Raw genomic sequence first — 17,945 nt, 5'->3', positions numbered from 1 at the left:
AGGATTTCACAGAGAACAGCAATATTTGTCTTGAAAATGTTTCAAGCTAATTTAGGGTCATCCCTTATCGTTCGCTCGTTACCGCCATCATCAACCATCAGGCAGATGCCGTCAACTCAACGAGAGTCTGTGGAGTTCACTGGTCAGACACCCACGCAAACACTACTCGTGGACATGGTGATTGGTAATGGGCATAAAAATGATCTGACCCGACCTAGCCAGACAACTATCAGGCAGCATCACCGTATGCAGATGCCGTCGATTCACCGAGAGTCTGTGAAGCCCACTGGCCACACACCCACGCACACAACACTCATGGTGATTGGAAACGGGCATAACAATGATCTGACTACACCTAACCAAATAACCATCAGGCAGCATCACCGTGTGCTGAAGATGCCGTCATTGCACCGAGAGCCTGTGAAGCCCACTCATGGCCACACACCCACGCTCATGGTGATAGGAAATGGGAATACAAATGGTCTGACCCGACCTAACCAGACACCGCATGCGAGAATTTTAACTACAACTGAAAAGCCACACTGGGAAATGAACAAATCTCCAGGTCTGACTCTGCCTCCACTGGGCGGCACGGCTGCTTTCAAGACGCACAACCCCCGAGTGACAGCTCGAGCCCCGCTACTAGGACACCCTGCTGCTGCCTCTGCTCCTGCTCTTCTCCCACAGCCGGTGACTCGCCGGATAGCACCTGTGAACCGGAGCAGTGTGTGGAAACAAGCCAGTGCAGAAAAGCAGAGCCCTGTTCGTCCAATAAAAAAGAACAGCGGCTCTAAAAAGAAGCAGCCATGTAAAGACCAACCGCAAAAGCCAGTAAGACTCCTATCTGTGGCCGATTTTCCGCCAGTGAGTGAATCAGTGAGGGCAGTGATGTGCAGAATAGCAGATCAGCAGCATTCAGAGCGCCAGCGAGCTGCAGTGACAGGTTCTGTCCCGCGGTGAGCACTACTGTCCCGCGGTAAGCAGCAGGGATAACTTTCCCGCGGTGAGCACCAATGTCCCGCGGTGAGCTGCAGTGACAACTGTCCCGCGGTGAGCTGGCTGCCAGAGGAAGCGGCGTCAGTGCCGAAAAAATGTGGGTGTGTCCAACTTGAAAAAAGTGGAGCACACGTTTCTGTCGGTCAGACCAGAGCCGTTGAAAAACAGAGTTGCGACACTCCCATAGACCGCCATAGGAACTTTGGAATGCGGAAGTAACGCGTGTCGTGGAGCAGCCGATAGTTCCAAACACTGATACTTCCAGCACTGAACCCCATTCATTTTCAGTGTTTCCGAAGTACGCTCGCTGGTAAGTTCATGAAATGACTGTATTTTTTATATTTGAACGCATTAGCCGTGCTCTCATGAGTCTTGTCAGTAGTTGTAATTTATGTAGCCAACTTTAGTTGATGTTTATTGGAAGATAATAGATAATTGCAGCTAGCTTACATGACCAACACTTCACTAACGTTAGGTACCAGTCAGAGAGGTCATAGTTAAATGTGATGTTAACCCTATTTACATACATGAGGTGGTCAGAATATTAGAAATACATCTAAAGCAAATAAGTACAGCAGTACCCCCACAAATAATACCTCAATGCTAAAACGTGAAAATGAATTTCCACCTCTATGACAGTATAAAAAATCCTGAACATCATAGAAAAGCAGAATGTATGGCTGAGCTTTATATGGTATCATAATGCAATACAAATATAAAATGATCTTTTCCCTAATTTGCACAATTTGTAAGATGAGCAAAATAATCATCCATCTTCTTCCATAATGGTGTTGTGTAAGAATAGCAATTTGAATAACAATAGTGGTTTGTATATAGATATAGATATTTTTGTTCTCATTTAATTTCAAATTATGTACAGGAGTAGAGTCAAAATAACAGAAATCATGACAAATGTCCAAGTAGGTATTGACCTAACAGTAGGTGTGTACTCTCAACCTCATGAAAATGTTTAGGAAACATAGGCTTTAAATGTGTATTTAATCTGTCCTTCAATGTATTAACTTTATCACCGTTTCTCTCCAACAGCAACAGGCTTTTCTTCAAGACCCGGTCTCCTCTGGGGCCTATAACACACTCTGCTTCTGGCAGGGGAATGCTCTCACACACAAATACAAGTAACTACCGTAGTATTACTTATTGCGTGAAGTTTGAATGCTTTTGTTATTTATCAGTGTATGGCTAAGCATTTGACTGATTCTCGATTCACCAGCAGGTCATCAGCTTCGGGGACAGAATGTAATGGCTATTGTGAACACTTGTATTCCTTTTCTGGCCGGCTTTCTGCCATCTTTCTCTCCCTGTAGGAAGTCGAACAAGTTTCTTTGAAGAAAGAAGATTCAAGGAAAACTTACCTACCCTCTCCCTAGATATAATATATAATTAAATGTTTTGTTGAATGCAATTGGTTGCCTTGTATATTTTTTACTGTTGACCAAACTTCTTTCTTGACTTAAACTGAGCTTTAATTGATATTTGCTTGTTGTGCAGGTTTATGTGAATGTATTTTAACATAACATAAGGATGTTATTAATTATGACCATAGAAGCATGAGAAAAATATATACAATAAATACTGGAAATGTATTATACCTTATGGGAGCAGTCCCCCTTCCCTCCAAAATTCAAAACACAAAATTTTTTTTTTAATTCAAATGGCTTTATTGACATAAAAGTTTCAAGAACAATGTGTATATACACTACCAGTCAAACGTTTTGGATCGGTAAGATTTTTAATGTTTTTAAAAGAAGTCTCTTCTGCTCACCAAAGTTGCATTTATTTGATAAAAAATACAAGAAAAAAAACAGTAATATTGTGAAATATTATTGCAATTTAAAACAACTGTTTCTATGCGAGTATGTATATACATGTGTGTGTGTATATATATATTAGGGCTGTCAAATGATTTATCACGATTAATCACATCCAAAATAAAGGTTTTTTTTACATAATATATGTGGGTGCACTGTGTATAATTATACACACACATGCATGTATATTTAAGAAAAAAATATTATTTATATATAAAATATTTATATTTATATATAATATAAATTATATATAAATCTATATACAGTATATACATGAAAATATTTCTTAAATATATACAAGCATGTGTGTGTATTTATATATATAAAATAATTATACACAGTGCACCCACATATATTATGTAAAAAAAACTTTTATTTTGGATGTGATTAATCACGATTAATCATTTGACAGCCCTAATATATATATATATATATATATATAATTTATTATTATTAGTTAAGTGCAATTTATTCATGTGATCAAAGCTGAATTTTCAGCATCATTACTCCAGTCTTCAGTGTCACATGATCATTCAGAAATCAGTATAATATGATGATTTGATGCTCAAGAAACATTTCTCATTATTATCCATGTTGAAAAAAGTTATTTACATTTTTATTTCAGGATTATATAATGCATAGAAAGTTCAAAAGAACAGCATTTATCTGAAATAGTAAGCTTTTGTAACATTAAACACTACCGTTCAAAATTTTGGGGTGAGTAGGATTTGCTATTTTATTTTTGGGGGGAAATAAATAAAATAAATCAATACTTTTATTCAGGATGAATTAAATTGATCAAAAGTTAAAGTAAAGACATTTATAATGTTACAAAAGATCCTATTTCAAATAAACACTTCTTTTGAACTTTCTATTCATAAAAAAATCCTGAAATAAATTGTCCGCAACTGTTTTCAGCATTGATAATAATAATGAATGTTTTTTGAGCATCAAATCCACATATTAGAGTGATTTCTGAATGATCATGTGACACTGAAGACTGGAGTTATGATGCTGAAAATTCAGCTTTGATCACAAGAATAAATTAGATTTTAAAATATATTAAAATAGAAAATAGTTATTTTAAATTGTCTCTTTTTTTAAATGTGTATTTTTAATCAAATATGCAGGTTTGGTAAGCAGAAGAGATGACTTATTTTAAAAACATTAAAAATCTTAGCCTACTGATTCAAAACATTGGTTGGTAGAGTATGCATACACACACAATATATATATAATATATATACACTCACCGGCCACTTTATTAGGTACCCCATGCTAGTAACGGGTTGGACCCCCTTTTGCCTTCAGAACTGCCTCAATTCTTCGTGGCATAGATTCAACAAGGTGCTGGAAGCATTCCTCAGGGAGTTTGGTCCATATTGACATGATGGCATCACACAGTTGCCGCAGATTTGTCGGCTGCACATCCATGATGCGAATCTCCCGTTCCACCACATCCCAAAGATGCTCTATTGGGTTGAGATCTGGTGAGATATATCCAGCTGCAGACCCGCAGCACCACCAGTTTCAGAACCCCAGTGCCAGAACCCCAGCGCCAGAACCGGAAGTGAGGGAGGGGCGGAATTATTTACAATGACACATTTTTGCAAGTAGGCCTATTTAAAAATATTTAAAATTGTTGCACCTTTTAAATAATATTTAGGATATGTTTTTATTACACAGTGAGTCACTGCTCGTTGTATGAACTATAACTGGTATGTGACAAATAAAGAGCAAGACAGCGCTCGTGTTGTTCGAAGACATCAGAGTGCGCGCGCGGGGCCAGGGCTCTCTCTCTGCTCGTTAAGCGCCCTGTCACGTGCAGCAGTCATTCTATTCTACATCACTCACCGATCAAAATAGGCTTTGGCGGGACAAAAATTGGCTTTGGCGGCCGCCAAAAAGCGGACGATCTGACGGGTTTTAGAATACAACCTGAAACTAAAAAACAGACCCGACCTCTATTTGAGACCGGCCTTATATTTACCCAGACCTGCAGCCACACCAGGCATGTAAAGAGACAATCGTCTATTTGGGACTCGGCTATTATTTGAAGTACGGTACATTTTTATTGTTTATTTTAAAACAATGCCGGATTTTCTCTCTCTTTTTAGATTTTTGACATTATTTTACATAAAGTTAAATGCATGCTGCACATGTTCTTGTGAAATAAAGTATATAAAATGACCATAAGTTTCCAGCATTATTTTTCACCATCATGATCAGGAAGTAACTCTCATAATACAATGAAACGGATAACTATATATAATTATATTACACAAAATCAACGTTTTAAAATGCTTATTGTACTATACCTTAATGTATCATTATAATATGTATAAAGTATGACGTTTCGTGTGTAATAATTCCTTTTCGTGTCTAAGCAAACTACGCTCCAAAACGTTAGGTGGCGTTACTCGGTTTAGAACGTAAGCTCGGCCCCTCACTTCCGGTCCTGGCGCTGGTGTTAGAACGTAAGCTCCGCCCATTACTTCCGGTTCTGGCGCTGGGGTTCTGAAAGTGGTGGTGCTGCGGGTCTGCAGCTGGATACTATTGGATCTGGTGACTGTGGAGGCCATTTTAGTACAGTGAACTCATTGTCATGTTCAAGAAACCAATTTGAAATGATTAGAGCTTTGTGACATGGTGGAAGTAGCCATCAGAGAATGGGTACATGGTGGCCATAAAGGGATGGACATGGTCAGAAACAATGCTCAGGTAGGCCGTGGCATTTAAACGATGCCCAATTGGCACTAAGGGGCCTAAAGTGTGCCAGGAAAACATCCCCCACACCATTACACCACCACCACCAGCCTGCACAGTGGTAACAAGGCATGATGGTTCCATGTTCTCATTCTGTTTACGCCAAATTCTGACTCTAACATCTGAATGTCTCAACAGAAATCGAGACTCATCAGACCAGGCAACATTTTTCCAGTCTTCAACTGTTCAATTTTGGTGAGCTCTTGCAAATTGTAGCCTCTTTTTCCTATTTGTAGTGGAGATGAGTGGTACCCGGTGGAGTCTTCTGCTGTTGTAGCCCATCCGCCTCAAGGTTGTGCGTGTTGTGGCTTCACAAATGCTTTGCTGCATACCTCGGTTGTAACGAGTGGTTATTTCAGTCACTGTTGCCCTTCTATCAGCTCGAACCAGTCTGGCCATTCTCCTCTGACCTCTGGCATCAACAAGGCATTTCCGCCGACAGAACTGCCGCTCACTGGATGTTTTTTCTTTTTCGGACCATTCTCTGTAAACCCTAGAGATGGTTGTGCGTGAAAATCCCAGTAGATTAGCAGTTTCTGAAATACTCAGACCAGCCCTTCTGGCACCAACAATCATGCCACGTTCAAAGTCACTCAAATCAACTTTCTTCCCCATACTGATGCTCGGTTTGAACTGCAGGAGATTGTCTTGACCATGTCTACATGCCTAAATGCACTGAGTTGCCGCCATGTGATTGGCTACTTAGAAATTAAGTGTTAACGAGCAGTTGGACAGGTGTACCTAATAAAGTGGCCGGTGAGTGTATATATATATATGTATTGTGTGTGTGTGTGTGTGTGTGTATGTAGCTATACACATGTGCGTGTAACTGGAGAGATGGTTACTGAGTGAAACAACTATAAATACGATCTAACATTAACGTTATAGGATTAATTTAAGTATGGCTAATGTACCCCTTCATCCTTTCAAACCATTCATCAGAACACACACAAATACATGCATACTATGTACTGTGTACAGTATGTATACTTAAATGAATCCCGTTAACAATAACGTTAATGTTATGAATTATTCCAGTCAGTATCAGTAACCATATCTCCATTTTCATTTCAACTGACCACACTGTTAACGTTAATGCCGTCTCTCCATCATATTTACAGAAATTTGCTGCAAATGGTCGTTGTTGTGCTATAAATGTATTCTACGTTATGGGAGCACCCCATTTCCCTATAACAATAAACACAAAAACGTATTAATGCCGTTTCTGCTACTCCCCAGAAAAAAACAATGTTATTATATGCAAGCCATTTAAGTGTCAACGTAAAAATCAATGTACATTATGCGTCAATATTTACCGATAATTGCTACAAATACAGCTGCTGCTGTCTGCCCCGCTTTAAAATCATTGGCAACGCGGATTTGTTTGGAACCAGAGCCATGGCTCTGTTTGGAACTATTGAGAGCTACATAAACCACGTGACCGCGTGGCGGCGAGATCAAAGTGTGTCGCAACTCTCATATTTAACGGCTCTGGGTCAGACGTGCCAATATCTTGATTTAATGTAAAAAAGCTTATTTTTAACAACTACTACGTACTATGTTAAAGTAGTTGAAATTAAGCTTTTATATCAAGACTACCACAAACAAATTGCCAACCGTTTTACGAGGCAAGTTTGTATGAATTTGCAGGATGTGATTCGGCCGGAAACATATTGTAACCAATAGCTAATACTCCATGCAAGCCCCCCAGGCCTACAGCCCCCGGCCCAGTGCACGCCACAGGTGAAACCAGTTCCAGGATTAGCACTTTGGACACTGCCATTCACAAATCCTCTCCTGTGGCCTTATGGGATGTAAAGTGTTTATCGGATGCACACTTCAGAATCTCGACTGAAGAAGTAGGTCATCCCGGGTACTTTTTGCCTACTCTTTTATTTGTAGCCTATGAAGTCGGAAATACTTCTTTCGTCACATATGTTTTTCGCCTAGTATGCGATTTCAGATGCTGCCACAGTCTCACTAAGTGTTTGTCTTTTGTTTGAGACTCACTTGCTTCATTCCTAAAAGAATCAGCCATTTTAATGAATCGGTTGAATGGATGACTCATTCATTAAAACAGTGGCTTGCCGCCACCTAGCGGTTTTAGTTTCATATTTAGAGTATAATTTCATTCTTTACTAATTTCATATTTCAGCAGGCCTATTCATTTTTTTAAACCCAATCTCATAGCATTATTTATGCAATTCTAACTGCATTCATGCTACCTCTCTGAGCTGCATTAAACAGTAAATATAGCTGCAGTAAATGTCACTTCAGATGCAGTTTCTGGAAAAAAAAAATTTGATTGAAAATTGTAATCGCTTGACAGCACTAATTACAATAGCTTGTTAAAATACAATCATAATTTATTATTTCTGCATTAGTCATTATTTTATTGTTGTTGACAGGAACATTACAGAGACAGAAACAGTGACTGCACTTGCATCAAAGCCTTCGGGGTTAATCATTTGTATAGTTGTCTATTTTGTGAATTAATTAATTGTGTGGGTTTTTCCTCTTTTTATTTATTTATTTATTTATTATTTGGAAAAATCACATGAACACAAGCCCTTGACAAATGAATAAATGTTTTATTGGATAAAATTGTTCGATAAATTGCTTACTCATATACTGTACAAACAGCAGTCTGTTTTTATAATTATGTGGTGAATGTTTTATGATTAACCATATAGCTATTTGTCCTTGTCAGGCAAAACATGTTTTTAGTTTACATGCACTTACGGCCCTAGAATGACAGACAGAGTGAGTGGCACCAACACCAGGCCAAGATAAAGACACCTGTGTGTATTGATACAAAAATAGCCTACTGCTCATTAATGCAGAATTACTGTATATTGCTGCAGAGGTACTTTGCATCAATGCAAAAATGTTGAACAATTATGCAAAAAGCATAATATATTATACACTAAATTATATTATGAAGTAATTCGTAGAAATTTGGCTGTATATGGCTCATTTTTATGTGCTCGCATCACGTTCAAATGAATTACTGCGCCATCTGTCGACACAAATCCAAAGTCAGGTTCTGTCTTTCATTAAACTACGTTTCCCAGGTGACTTTGCGCGCTTCTTGCACGTGATGGCTAGTGTTGTTCTTGTGACAGTTCTTTATTATTTTCTTTGAAAAAATGTTTGTTTGTTTTTTGCTCGCATTTCTGAGGGGTTTAGGATGTGTAGCGGAACGTGTTGTGGATAATGTTGGGGTTTGGTGCATCGTTTAATACTGTGTGAGGAGGAACAACGAGAGAGTGTTATCAGATGGTCCCGTGCTCTTGAATGTTTAGCACGTTGACAGTCCGCGACCTGGCACTTTAATGATAAACATCGTTGATCTGAGTCAACGATTTAATATTGATATTACATTTATATTAATGATAATTAATAAGAGCAGATATCTGAAGTGAGCGCAGTCATGGAGAGCCCACACCTACCTATTGAGGTGAGTCCGTCCATCCATACACTGGATAGGCTAGCCGCTAGTTAGTGGTTTAGAGCTGTAATAACAAGTAGGCTAACATGAGTTCTTAACTTGTATTTTCATTACCTTTCTGTTTATTCGACAGAATGTCCTTACTGAAATTTACCATAGTTTTACTGTGTTTTTGACTCTGTACCATAGCACAGAATGAACATTAAGAAGGAGAATAAAAACCGATTGATAGATAGACGGACAGACAGACATTGGTTGGCGTAGATATTTTAATAATATCAGTATATGTTGTATGATGTTTTTTTTCTGTATATGGGGAACGTTGTCACAATAAAACGATATATATATATAATATATATGTATTATAATTGTGTGTGTGTGTGTGTGTATATATAATTATAATACATATATTATATAATTAAAATATTCATTATTTATTCATCAATCCCCCCCAATGTATAACATGAGCAAAATGTGACAACTTTCATTATATAGTTAAGTCTTGTCTTCATATTTTCCAGAGAGAGTGTTGTAACCTGTACATTTTCTCCCTTCTGCTCCAGATTATCTCCTACATATTGAGTTACCTTCATGTAACGGATCGAAAGGAGGCGTCACTGGTCTGTAAGAGTTGGTACGAAGCAAGCCAAGACCACCGGTTTCAGGTTTTTCTCATTTTCATTCGAATATCAAGATGATCTATAAATTTATACTAAATTTAAATTTAGACATTCATGTTTTGGTTTAGTCCACTTTCGCAGTTGTTTAAATGGCCTTTTGGGTGCTTTAATCTAGAAAAATGCCACCTTCAAGTTCCATGTTTCCACATCTTCACTGGATTTTATCCGTGCACTTGCAAGGCGCCCTCGCTGTGGCCTAGTCATCAGTCATCTTGATGGATCCAGCCTGTCAAGACAAGTACTTTTGGAAGTGGGGCTTCACCTAGGCCCTCACTTGGACAGTTTGGCTCTACCGGGCAGCAGCATCACAGAGTCTTCCCTGCTGGGCCTCCTACCACATCTGACCGGCCTCCGCAAGCTGGACCTTCACGGGCTGGACAGCCTCTTCATGTCTGGGGCTTTTCTGTCAAGACAGGAGCACCGTCGACAGGTTACATCTTTAAAGAAACATCTCAAAATTAATATTTATTTTTCATAATTTAAATTATAATGTTGTGATGCCTAAATTGAAACGTAAACATTTATAAATATTTATTTATTAACAAAAATAATATAATATATTTAATAATATAATGTAATATTTTATTTGAATGTATATTATTTTACATAAATAATTTTATTTTGTATAATTTATAATATAATATAATTATATATATATATTTAAAAAATATATATAATTATAAAATTAAGTGATATAATTTTATTATATATTTATATTTAACAAAATAGGATAAACATTTTAAAATAATTATTGCTTTATCTGTCAAAATGATTTTTGTATCAAGTATGATCTAATCTTTATGCAACTGACTTATTTTTTATATATTTATTACCAAAAATAGAATAGAATAGAATATTTTGTACAATTCATAATATAATTTTTCATTATATATAAATGATAATATTTTAAATTAACTATATTTTTATCATTAATAAAATAGTATAAAAATGTAAATGTAAAAAATAAATAATTTTTTTTAAACAAATGCTGCTTTATCTGTCAAAATGATGTTGTATTAAGTACAATCTAATATTTGTGCAATATTAGGTGGGGAACGCTTTGAGGAACCTGGAGGAACTGGAGTTGTCTGATCTTCGCTACCTCTCCGATCTCTCTTTCAACCGGCTGACGAGTTGCACGCCCAGGTTGCGCGGTCTGGCCCTGGCCGGATGCCACATCGCTTTCGAGTTTGACCCATACCGAGGTAGCCCTGTTGGGTCCGGCTCCTCGGCTCTAGTTTCCCTCCGTAACCTCCTGACTCTCTTGCAGAAGCAGGCCTGTACGCTCCACAGCCTGGACTTGAGTCGCACCAGCATCACCCCCGAATCCCTCCGCTCCATAGCTCAGGTGCCCGGCCTCCGTCTGGAGGATCTGAGTCTACGCGGCTGTAAAGAGCTGACCGACTACTCCATAGAAATCCTCTGCAAGCACCAGAACGGCCTGAGGACGCTGGACCTCGGCGCGTGCACTGAGTTGACCAGTAGGACGGTGCTGGCGGTGTCCACTGAGCTGAAGGATCTGCAGTCGCTGACCCTCTCACAGGACTGGAAGATAACAGATGAAGGCCTGACCGAGCTGATGGCGCTGCCGTGCTTGAGGACTCTGGATCTGTCGGAGTGTCTGCATGTCAGCGGGACAGACCTGGTGAAGGGACTGTCCTGTCCACAGCCCAGGGCGCAGCTGCAGGCCCTTAGCCTTAGAAACTGCTCATACATAAGGGTGAGGCAATAGTGCTGAATGGCACGTATACATAAAAGGAAATTTGGACCATATCAGTTATCAGCCAATATATCAGCTGATATTATGTTTAATTGTGCCTGCTTATTTCCCCTACTTTTACTATTCATTCACCTTTGTCAATATCTAACCCTTACTTAAAGGAACACTCCGACTTTTTGGGACTTTAGCCTATTCACCGTATCCCCCAGAGTTAGATAAGTCCATACATACCTTTTTCATCTCCGTGCGTGCTGTAACTCTGTCTGACGCACCCACCGCTAGCCTAGCTTAGCACAAAGACTGGATGTAAATGGTTGCAGCTAGCATACTAATCCAAATAAGTGACAAAATAACGCAAACATTTTCCTATTTACATGTTGTGATTTGTATAGTCACAGAGTGTACAAAAAACAAAGTCACATGAGAGACAGACATATTTTAACCGTATAAATACTCGGAACTATGTTCTCTGAAGGCGAAGCACTGCTACTAGGGCGGAGTGATAACCGCAGCACCAGAGACGAGCCGTACCCAAACTCTGAACGAACTCTCTGCTCCTCACCACGGCGCGTCTCAGGTGCTGCGGTTATCACTCCGCCCAAGTAGCAGTGCTTCGCCTTCAGAGAATATAGTTCCTAGTATTTATACGGTTAAAATATGTCTGTGTCTCAATTAATTTGAGTGTTTCATTTTTCTGTTATTTACTTTTTTTTTAAATTATAAACTAATGTTATATATACATTTTAATGTCATAATTATATTTCATATTATAATTGTTTAATACTTACTATAATTAACAAAATAGTATACAAATAAATAGCAATAATTTGCCATAATTTAGGTATCCATTTTTCATACTTGAAATAATAATGTTGTGATGTATATAATAATATAATTTATTATTTTGTGTTGTATTTTTTGTTTGTGTTAATTTTTTATAATATTTTTTTATAATATAATATTGAATTTGAATATAATGATTACTATATAATAATTATAATTTGTAATTAACCAAACAGTATTAAAATATACAAATTATTCTTGGCATATTTAGGATAATTTGAATATACAATTTTTGTTTCGCAAAATTTCATTTGAATATTTTCCTCAAATGACTCATCAAAAATGATTTTTGTATTGTCCCTGTTCTTGCTAACACCCTCTGTCCTCAAGCAGGACACAGTCATGTTCTCCCTGACGCAGTTGCTGGGCAGTAACCTGAGAAAGCTGGACCTCACCTCCTGCGTCTATCTCACTGACCTCAGTGTTCATGCCATCGCAAACTATCTCCCTGCGCTGCTGGTGCTGCGGCTCGGCTGGTGCAAAGAGATCTCTGACTGGGGGCTGCTGGGGATGGTGGAGCCCACCAAAAATTGTGAACCAAGAGACAAAGAGGTGGGATTGACTTTTAATTTATTTTTTAGGACTTATATAATGTTTCACAAAATGTACAATTTGCTCATAAATGCCCCAAATGTGAAGGATGATAAAGGCCCAAGCTTTACTAGGACATTTGGAAACATGGGCTTTTTCCAGCCTCCCAGCCTGCCTTTCCAGGAGAAGCCACGTCTCGTAACCGATGAGGACCTGGGGGCGTTTAGAGATCAGGAAGGAGCATCACTGCTGGCCCTCAGGGGTCTTCAGGAACTGGACCTGTCGGCCTGCTCGAAGTTAACCGACACCAGTATCACACAGGTCAGTGCATAATAGAAACGGTGTTTTTTGTGAGCAATAATGTTTAAAGTGTGTACCCAGTGCTGCTTACAAATTGTAGTCCATTACTGAATACAAAATACATTATGAACATTATAGTTACTAACATAATCTATTACATTACACATTTTAGGTCATGTAATCGGAACTACTTTTTGATTACTTTTAGATTACTTTTGACCTAACGTGTGTATAACATTGATATGAATAGGATAATCTTAAAAAAATACAAAGATAAGATTTTTTGGGGGGGGGGGGGGGGGGGGGGGGGGGGTAATTGGTACTGAATATTTATAACCAAAATGTTCCTGGCCACCTCAGGTACTCCGTTTCCCAGACCTGCAGCGTCTCTCGCTTTCCATGCTGCCTGAGATCAGCGACGACAGCTTGGTGTCCGTAGCTCTTCACTGCCGCAACCTCACGAGCCTGGCACTCAACCTCTGTCCCCAGATCAGTGACCAAGGTATGGCGCGGGCCCTTCCGCTCCTCCACAGACTGCAGCATCTGTTCCTGGCCTGCTGCGACGCGGTTACAAACGAGTGAGTGACCTCATTCAGTGCTGTTTTCATACTAAACAATTGAGCTCTGCTTAACATGGTTAATGTGTTCCTGCAGAACTCTTTCCATAATTGCGCTGCACTGCGACAGACTCAGGACCCTCGATGTGTCCATGTGCAAGGACATAACCGTGCACCAGGTGGACCTCCTCCAGTCCCGCCTGCCCTTCCTTGAGAAAGTCCAGTGTCGCTTTGCCAATGGCACAGATTTCACTATTGTACTCTGATTCTGTAATACAGTGAAAGTGAATCATATGAAAATATATTTAAAGCACTTTTTACTCAGGTATAAAAGAGTAATACATTTCTAAATGCTTTATTTTTTTGCATAGGACCATAATTGTATTATTTATGTGGTGAATCACTGCTTTTGAATGTAGGGGTTTCAGCTCTTGTGTTCACACATTTCAAATGATTCCAGTATAAACATGATCTGCTATTGATTAGTAGATATAAAACTCCATACTGGCTGTATTCCAGGCAGTATATGTCAATAAATTATTATAAGAATTAATGCTTTCTTCTGTCTTTTTCATAAATTGTTCTGTCCCACTGTGATTTGTATATGCTGCGTTTATAAGTCTATACCTTACAACTTCAGTATTTCGGCAGCACCAAATAAGGGTGAACTTTTAGCTGTATGACACATAGTAATGTTCAAAGGTCATTAGTTTTATGATATTATTTGTTCCTATGTAACCTGAACCTGAAGCGCATTCAATGCTTTTAAAGTGACAGAGCATTGAAAGTGCAAGTTTTATCACCGTGTGTGTGAATCTGCTGCCACATCAAAATAAATATTATGTTTACATCAGATGTTAAAGAGTTTGTCTGTTCAGTTTTGTTTTTTTGAAGTGAGGAAATAAAACGACGGTATAATAGGCCTACCGCAAAAACGCATTTCTATTCACATCCTCACGGGTTTAACTCTCGAAAACGAGACCAATGACCGAATCACAAAAAAAAAAAAAAAAAAAACTCTTAGTGAATCAAAAACACACTGGGTTTTAAGAACAAAAAAAAATTCTTCAGTGTTTTTTTTTAAAACGGCTTTTACGAACAACAAAAAAACTCTTCTTAGTGAGTCAAAAACACCGGATTTTACGAACAAAAGCATAACGAGCGACTCTTGTGGGTCGTTTCTTTTAGTGGAATTGTTCAAAAAGACGAGTTGCCATTTTAAACCAGCCTAACGAATTGTTCGCTAAACTGAATCAATTAGCCATGTGAATTCCATCATTACTGAAAGACTCTCCCTGTGTCGTTTAAAATGCACATTCGCAACAGATGATTTATGATAATTTATATTCTTTTATTCCATACAAAGAATAAACAAATCTTGAATTAATACGGACACATCATTGATCAAGATTGTTACACAATACCAGAGGTTCAACAAGGAAAGCTTTACACAAAACAGCAAATACAGTAAATGGATTGTTTTTTTGCTAGATCGATGACATTTGATTTGTGACTACCACAGAAAAAGAACACAAAATCAGTGGATTACATAAGTGTTAGCAAATCCTGCATGCGTTTCCACAAATTAAAGTTGTCAGCTCTATTAATGCATTATACAAAGAAACCACAGATTTTTTTTTGAATGATATATTTTTGATCTCAAAACTAATTTAAATTTAACATACAAAGAAGTGCTTGAAATCCGGCCCCTGCTAAAATGCTAAATCTTTTAAAATGGAAACATGATTATCTCCCACACAAAATACTGATGTAAAATCCTACAGTGATAACTGTATTTTGAACTGATGGGGAAAAGGAGAAGATAAACCAAAAATACAATGTGAGGTTATGTACATCAAGTGTAAGTTGAAAACATGATTATGTGACATGGCTAAAAGTATCAAATCACGCCAATATACTCATGCAGTGTTTTGGTCAAACTACTCCTCTAACAACACACAAACCAGCTTAATCCCACTTCAGTACCAAATCCTGTCAGAAACAATCTGTCACCGCTTTAATCCAGCACACTGACCTTTTATGTGCACCTAATAATGCAACCTGTATGAAAACATAAATATACAGCACATGCTGCCATTGCAATAATGCCATGCATCAGTATAAATGAGTTTCACATTGTGCGTATCTGCATATGTACCTACAATTTACGAACGAACAGAGACATGAAATTTTCCAGGCACATCAATGATGAAGCAATGGATATATTTTTCCATGATGAACTCCTAATCAGCGATTGTTTTAAAAGCTCTATAACATCGTACCAGTTGAGTACCATATTGAGTTTCAAGGCCATTATGAAGGGAATCAATGAGGACGTCAACATTAAGCACAGACTTTTACTAACATACATATTTGAATCTTTTTTCCCCTCCCTAATAAGCTGCTCAATGTGATTTAATGCCTTTTAGTATAAATTTGGTAGAAACTAAAGATGTAAAAGGGGGGGGAAAAGGAGGCAAAAAGTGTGCGTTAAGAATCTCGAACCGGTCTAAAAAGGCACGTTAGATACAAAATGTAAAAAAATACTCAATGCATGACTATCATATTCACCGCAGGCACTTATATTATAGCACAGTACCACGGACAAACACGCTCAGCAACCTCACTATGATTGTTCAAAGTGCTTTTTCATATCAAGCCCTGAAATTTGAATTCAATGTCTCCCAATCTGAGAACCTGCATCTCTGCTGCCACCAAGTGGCCATTTTCAGCCTCAAGTTGTTTCCCGTTTTTGCCAATGCAGTAACCGCTGCTGACTGGACGCTTATGGGTCTTGTGTTATTGTTCAGCTTGGCTGAAGTCGTAGCAGAAGTTGAAGTTGCTGGGGGGTTTGGGGATTGGCGGGGCCGTGTCTGGGATCGGGACATTTTCCAGGTCCAGGAGGCGGAGCTTGATTTCCATAGAAAGGAGAATCTCTAGTTCACTGCGCATGCTCTCGCTGCTCATCTCTTTCCCCAGAAGCACGTTAAGCCCGTCCGTCCACAGACAGAACTGTACGACAAAAACAGGACAAATAAGACTCGTTTTTACCCCCAACCAAAGTCAATTCATTTAATACCAGTTGACCTGAGTTAATAACTTCCAGCAGTTCAGTAGTGGAAAAACACATTAAACTCACATCTGTTCTGGAAGAGGCGATGAAATTCAAGCTGTACTCCTCAACGTCATACGTGATGCTGAAAGCCAAGTCCAACACCTCCTGCGAAACCAAACACAGGAATTACAGTTTTACCGTTCAGTGCAGTTCTTTCACAATAACACCATGAATGTGCATTAAGAACATTAATATGGTCAATTTCAGGGATGCACAATATATCTGTAATATAACAATATTTGAGATTGTATTAGTCGATATTAGACATTTCATTTTTACATTTACATTATCTTTGCCGTCATCTAACATTCACTTAAAATACATCTTTAATGTAATAAAACTGTTAATGCGATCTTTAGCAAACTTCAAAATGAATATCCATTTTTTTGATCCTGTATAATGTTGTGATGCCTAAATTCATATTTATTTGAATATTGAATAGAAGCCACTGATGAACATTAGCATCATACCTTGGTTTGTTTTCCCTTGTTCTCCTTCATATGGGGACAGTCTTTTCCAGTCACCACACTTTTGATATCTGCGACAGGAACTGAGGGGACATAAAAACGAAGTGAATTTTTATTGACAAAGAGGTCAGAGGTCATTTACTCAAAAAGAGTCTTGTGAACATGCTCATTCTAGAGGAGTTGGACTCAAGTGCACTTACTCTTTTCCTGAAGAGCCTCGATGGAGGGCATTTCCGTCTCCCCATCCACATCTCCGTAGTGCAGGACTTTGAGATTAGGAGAGAGCCGACAATACCACAGCTTGTCTGAAAAACAACGAAAAATTACTTCAGACTGAAGGACCTAATAATCATTTTCTGATGTCTTCCTCAGAGGATCCTGGCGTCTCACCTTGCCTCCGTCGGCTGCTGATCTTGCGGAAGAGCGTCCCGTGACACAGACGGTTTAGTCTCTGCTGTCTGATGAGTTCCAGAAGCTCCGGCTTCAGACGTTCCTTCAGCTCACTGGACGCAAAGACGACGAGAAAACTCATGTGATGGAGTGATAGAGCGGCCTTTTTGAAAACACTGTTTCATAACTTTTGCGAATCATTTGTTTCGAACCAGTGATTCGGAGAGCGCATCTATGAAAGCTTGTTTCCACCACAGACTAACAATAGTAAAAAAAAAAAATAATTAATTGAGCCTTTTT

The 17,945-nt window shown here is 38.5% G+C and overlaps 2 protein-coding genes across 4 annotated transcripts in view; one reads left to right on the top strand and one right to left on the bottom strand.

Annotated features, from left to right (window-relative positions):
* Positions 1 to 8,653: 8,653 nt before the first annotated feature.
* fbxl9 (F-box and leucine rich repeat protein) lies at positions 8,654 to 14,222 on the top strand. Its single transcript, XM_056250973.1, has 8 exons — positions 8,654 to 9,051; positions 9,606 to 9,707; positions 9,838 to 10,152; positions 10,771 to 11,442; positions 12,619 to 12,837; positions 12,925 to 13,137; positions 13,477 to 13,694; positions 13,771 to 14,222. The coding sequence occupies exons 1-8, from the start codon at positions 9,025 to 9,027 to the stop codon at positions 13,937 to 13,939; spliced, it is 1,935 nt and encodes a 644-aa protein (XP_056106948.1). The 5' UTR covers positions 8,654 to 9,024; the 3' UTR covers positions 13,940 to 14,222.
* Positions 14,223 to 15,003: 781 nt separating this feature from the next.
* Positions 15,004 to 17,945, bottom strand: part of LOC130085269 (transcription factor E2F4-like) — a 34,687-nt gene continuing 31,745 nt past the window's right edge. For all 3 annotated transcript variants that reach the window (XM_056250970.1, XM_056250969.1, XM_056250971.1), the window contains exons 17-21: positions 17,646 to 17,758; positions 17,456 to 17,560; positions 17,259 to 17,338; positions 16,813 to 16,893; positions 15,004 to 16,685 (exon numbers count right to left, since the gene is read on the bottom strand). In XM_056250970.1, coding sequence (XP_056106945.1) covers positions 16,473 to 16,685; positions 16,813 to 16,893; positions 17,259 to 17,338; positions 17,456 to 17,560; positions 17,646 to 17,758 — 592 coding nt within the window. In that variant the 3' untranslated portion in view covers positions 15,004 to 16,472. The remainder of the gene's footprint in view (positions 16,686 to 16,812; positions 16,894 to 17,258; positions 17,339 to 17,455; positions 17,561 to 17,645; positions 17,759 to 17,945) is intronic.

The sequence above is a fragment of the Rhinichthys klamathensis genome, unplaced genomic scaffold (genome assembly GCF_029890125.1).
Source record: "Rhinichthys klamathensis goyatoka isolate OS25496 unplaced genomic scaffold, OSU_Roscu_1.1 h1tg000076l_1, whole genome shotgun sequence".
Lineage (NCBI taxonomy): Eukaryota > Metazoa > Chordata > Actinopteri > Cypriniformes > Leuciscidae > Rhinichthys > Rhinichthys klamathensis.
This window is presented reverse-complemented; position numbering and strand designations above follow the sequence as displayed.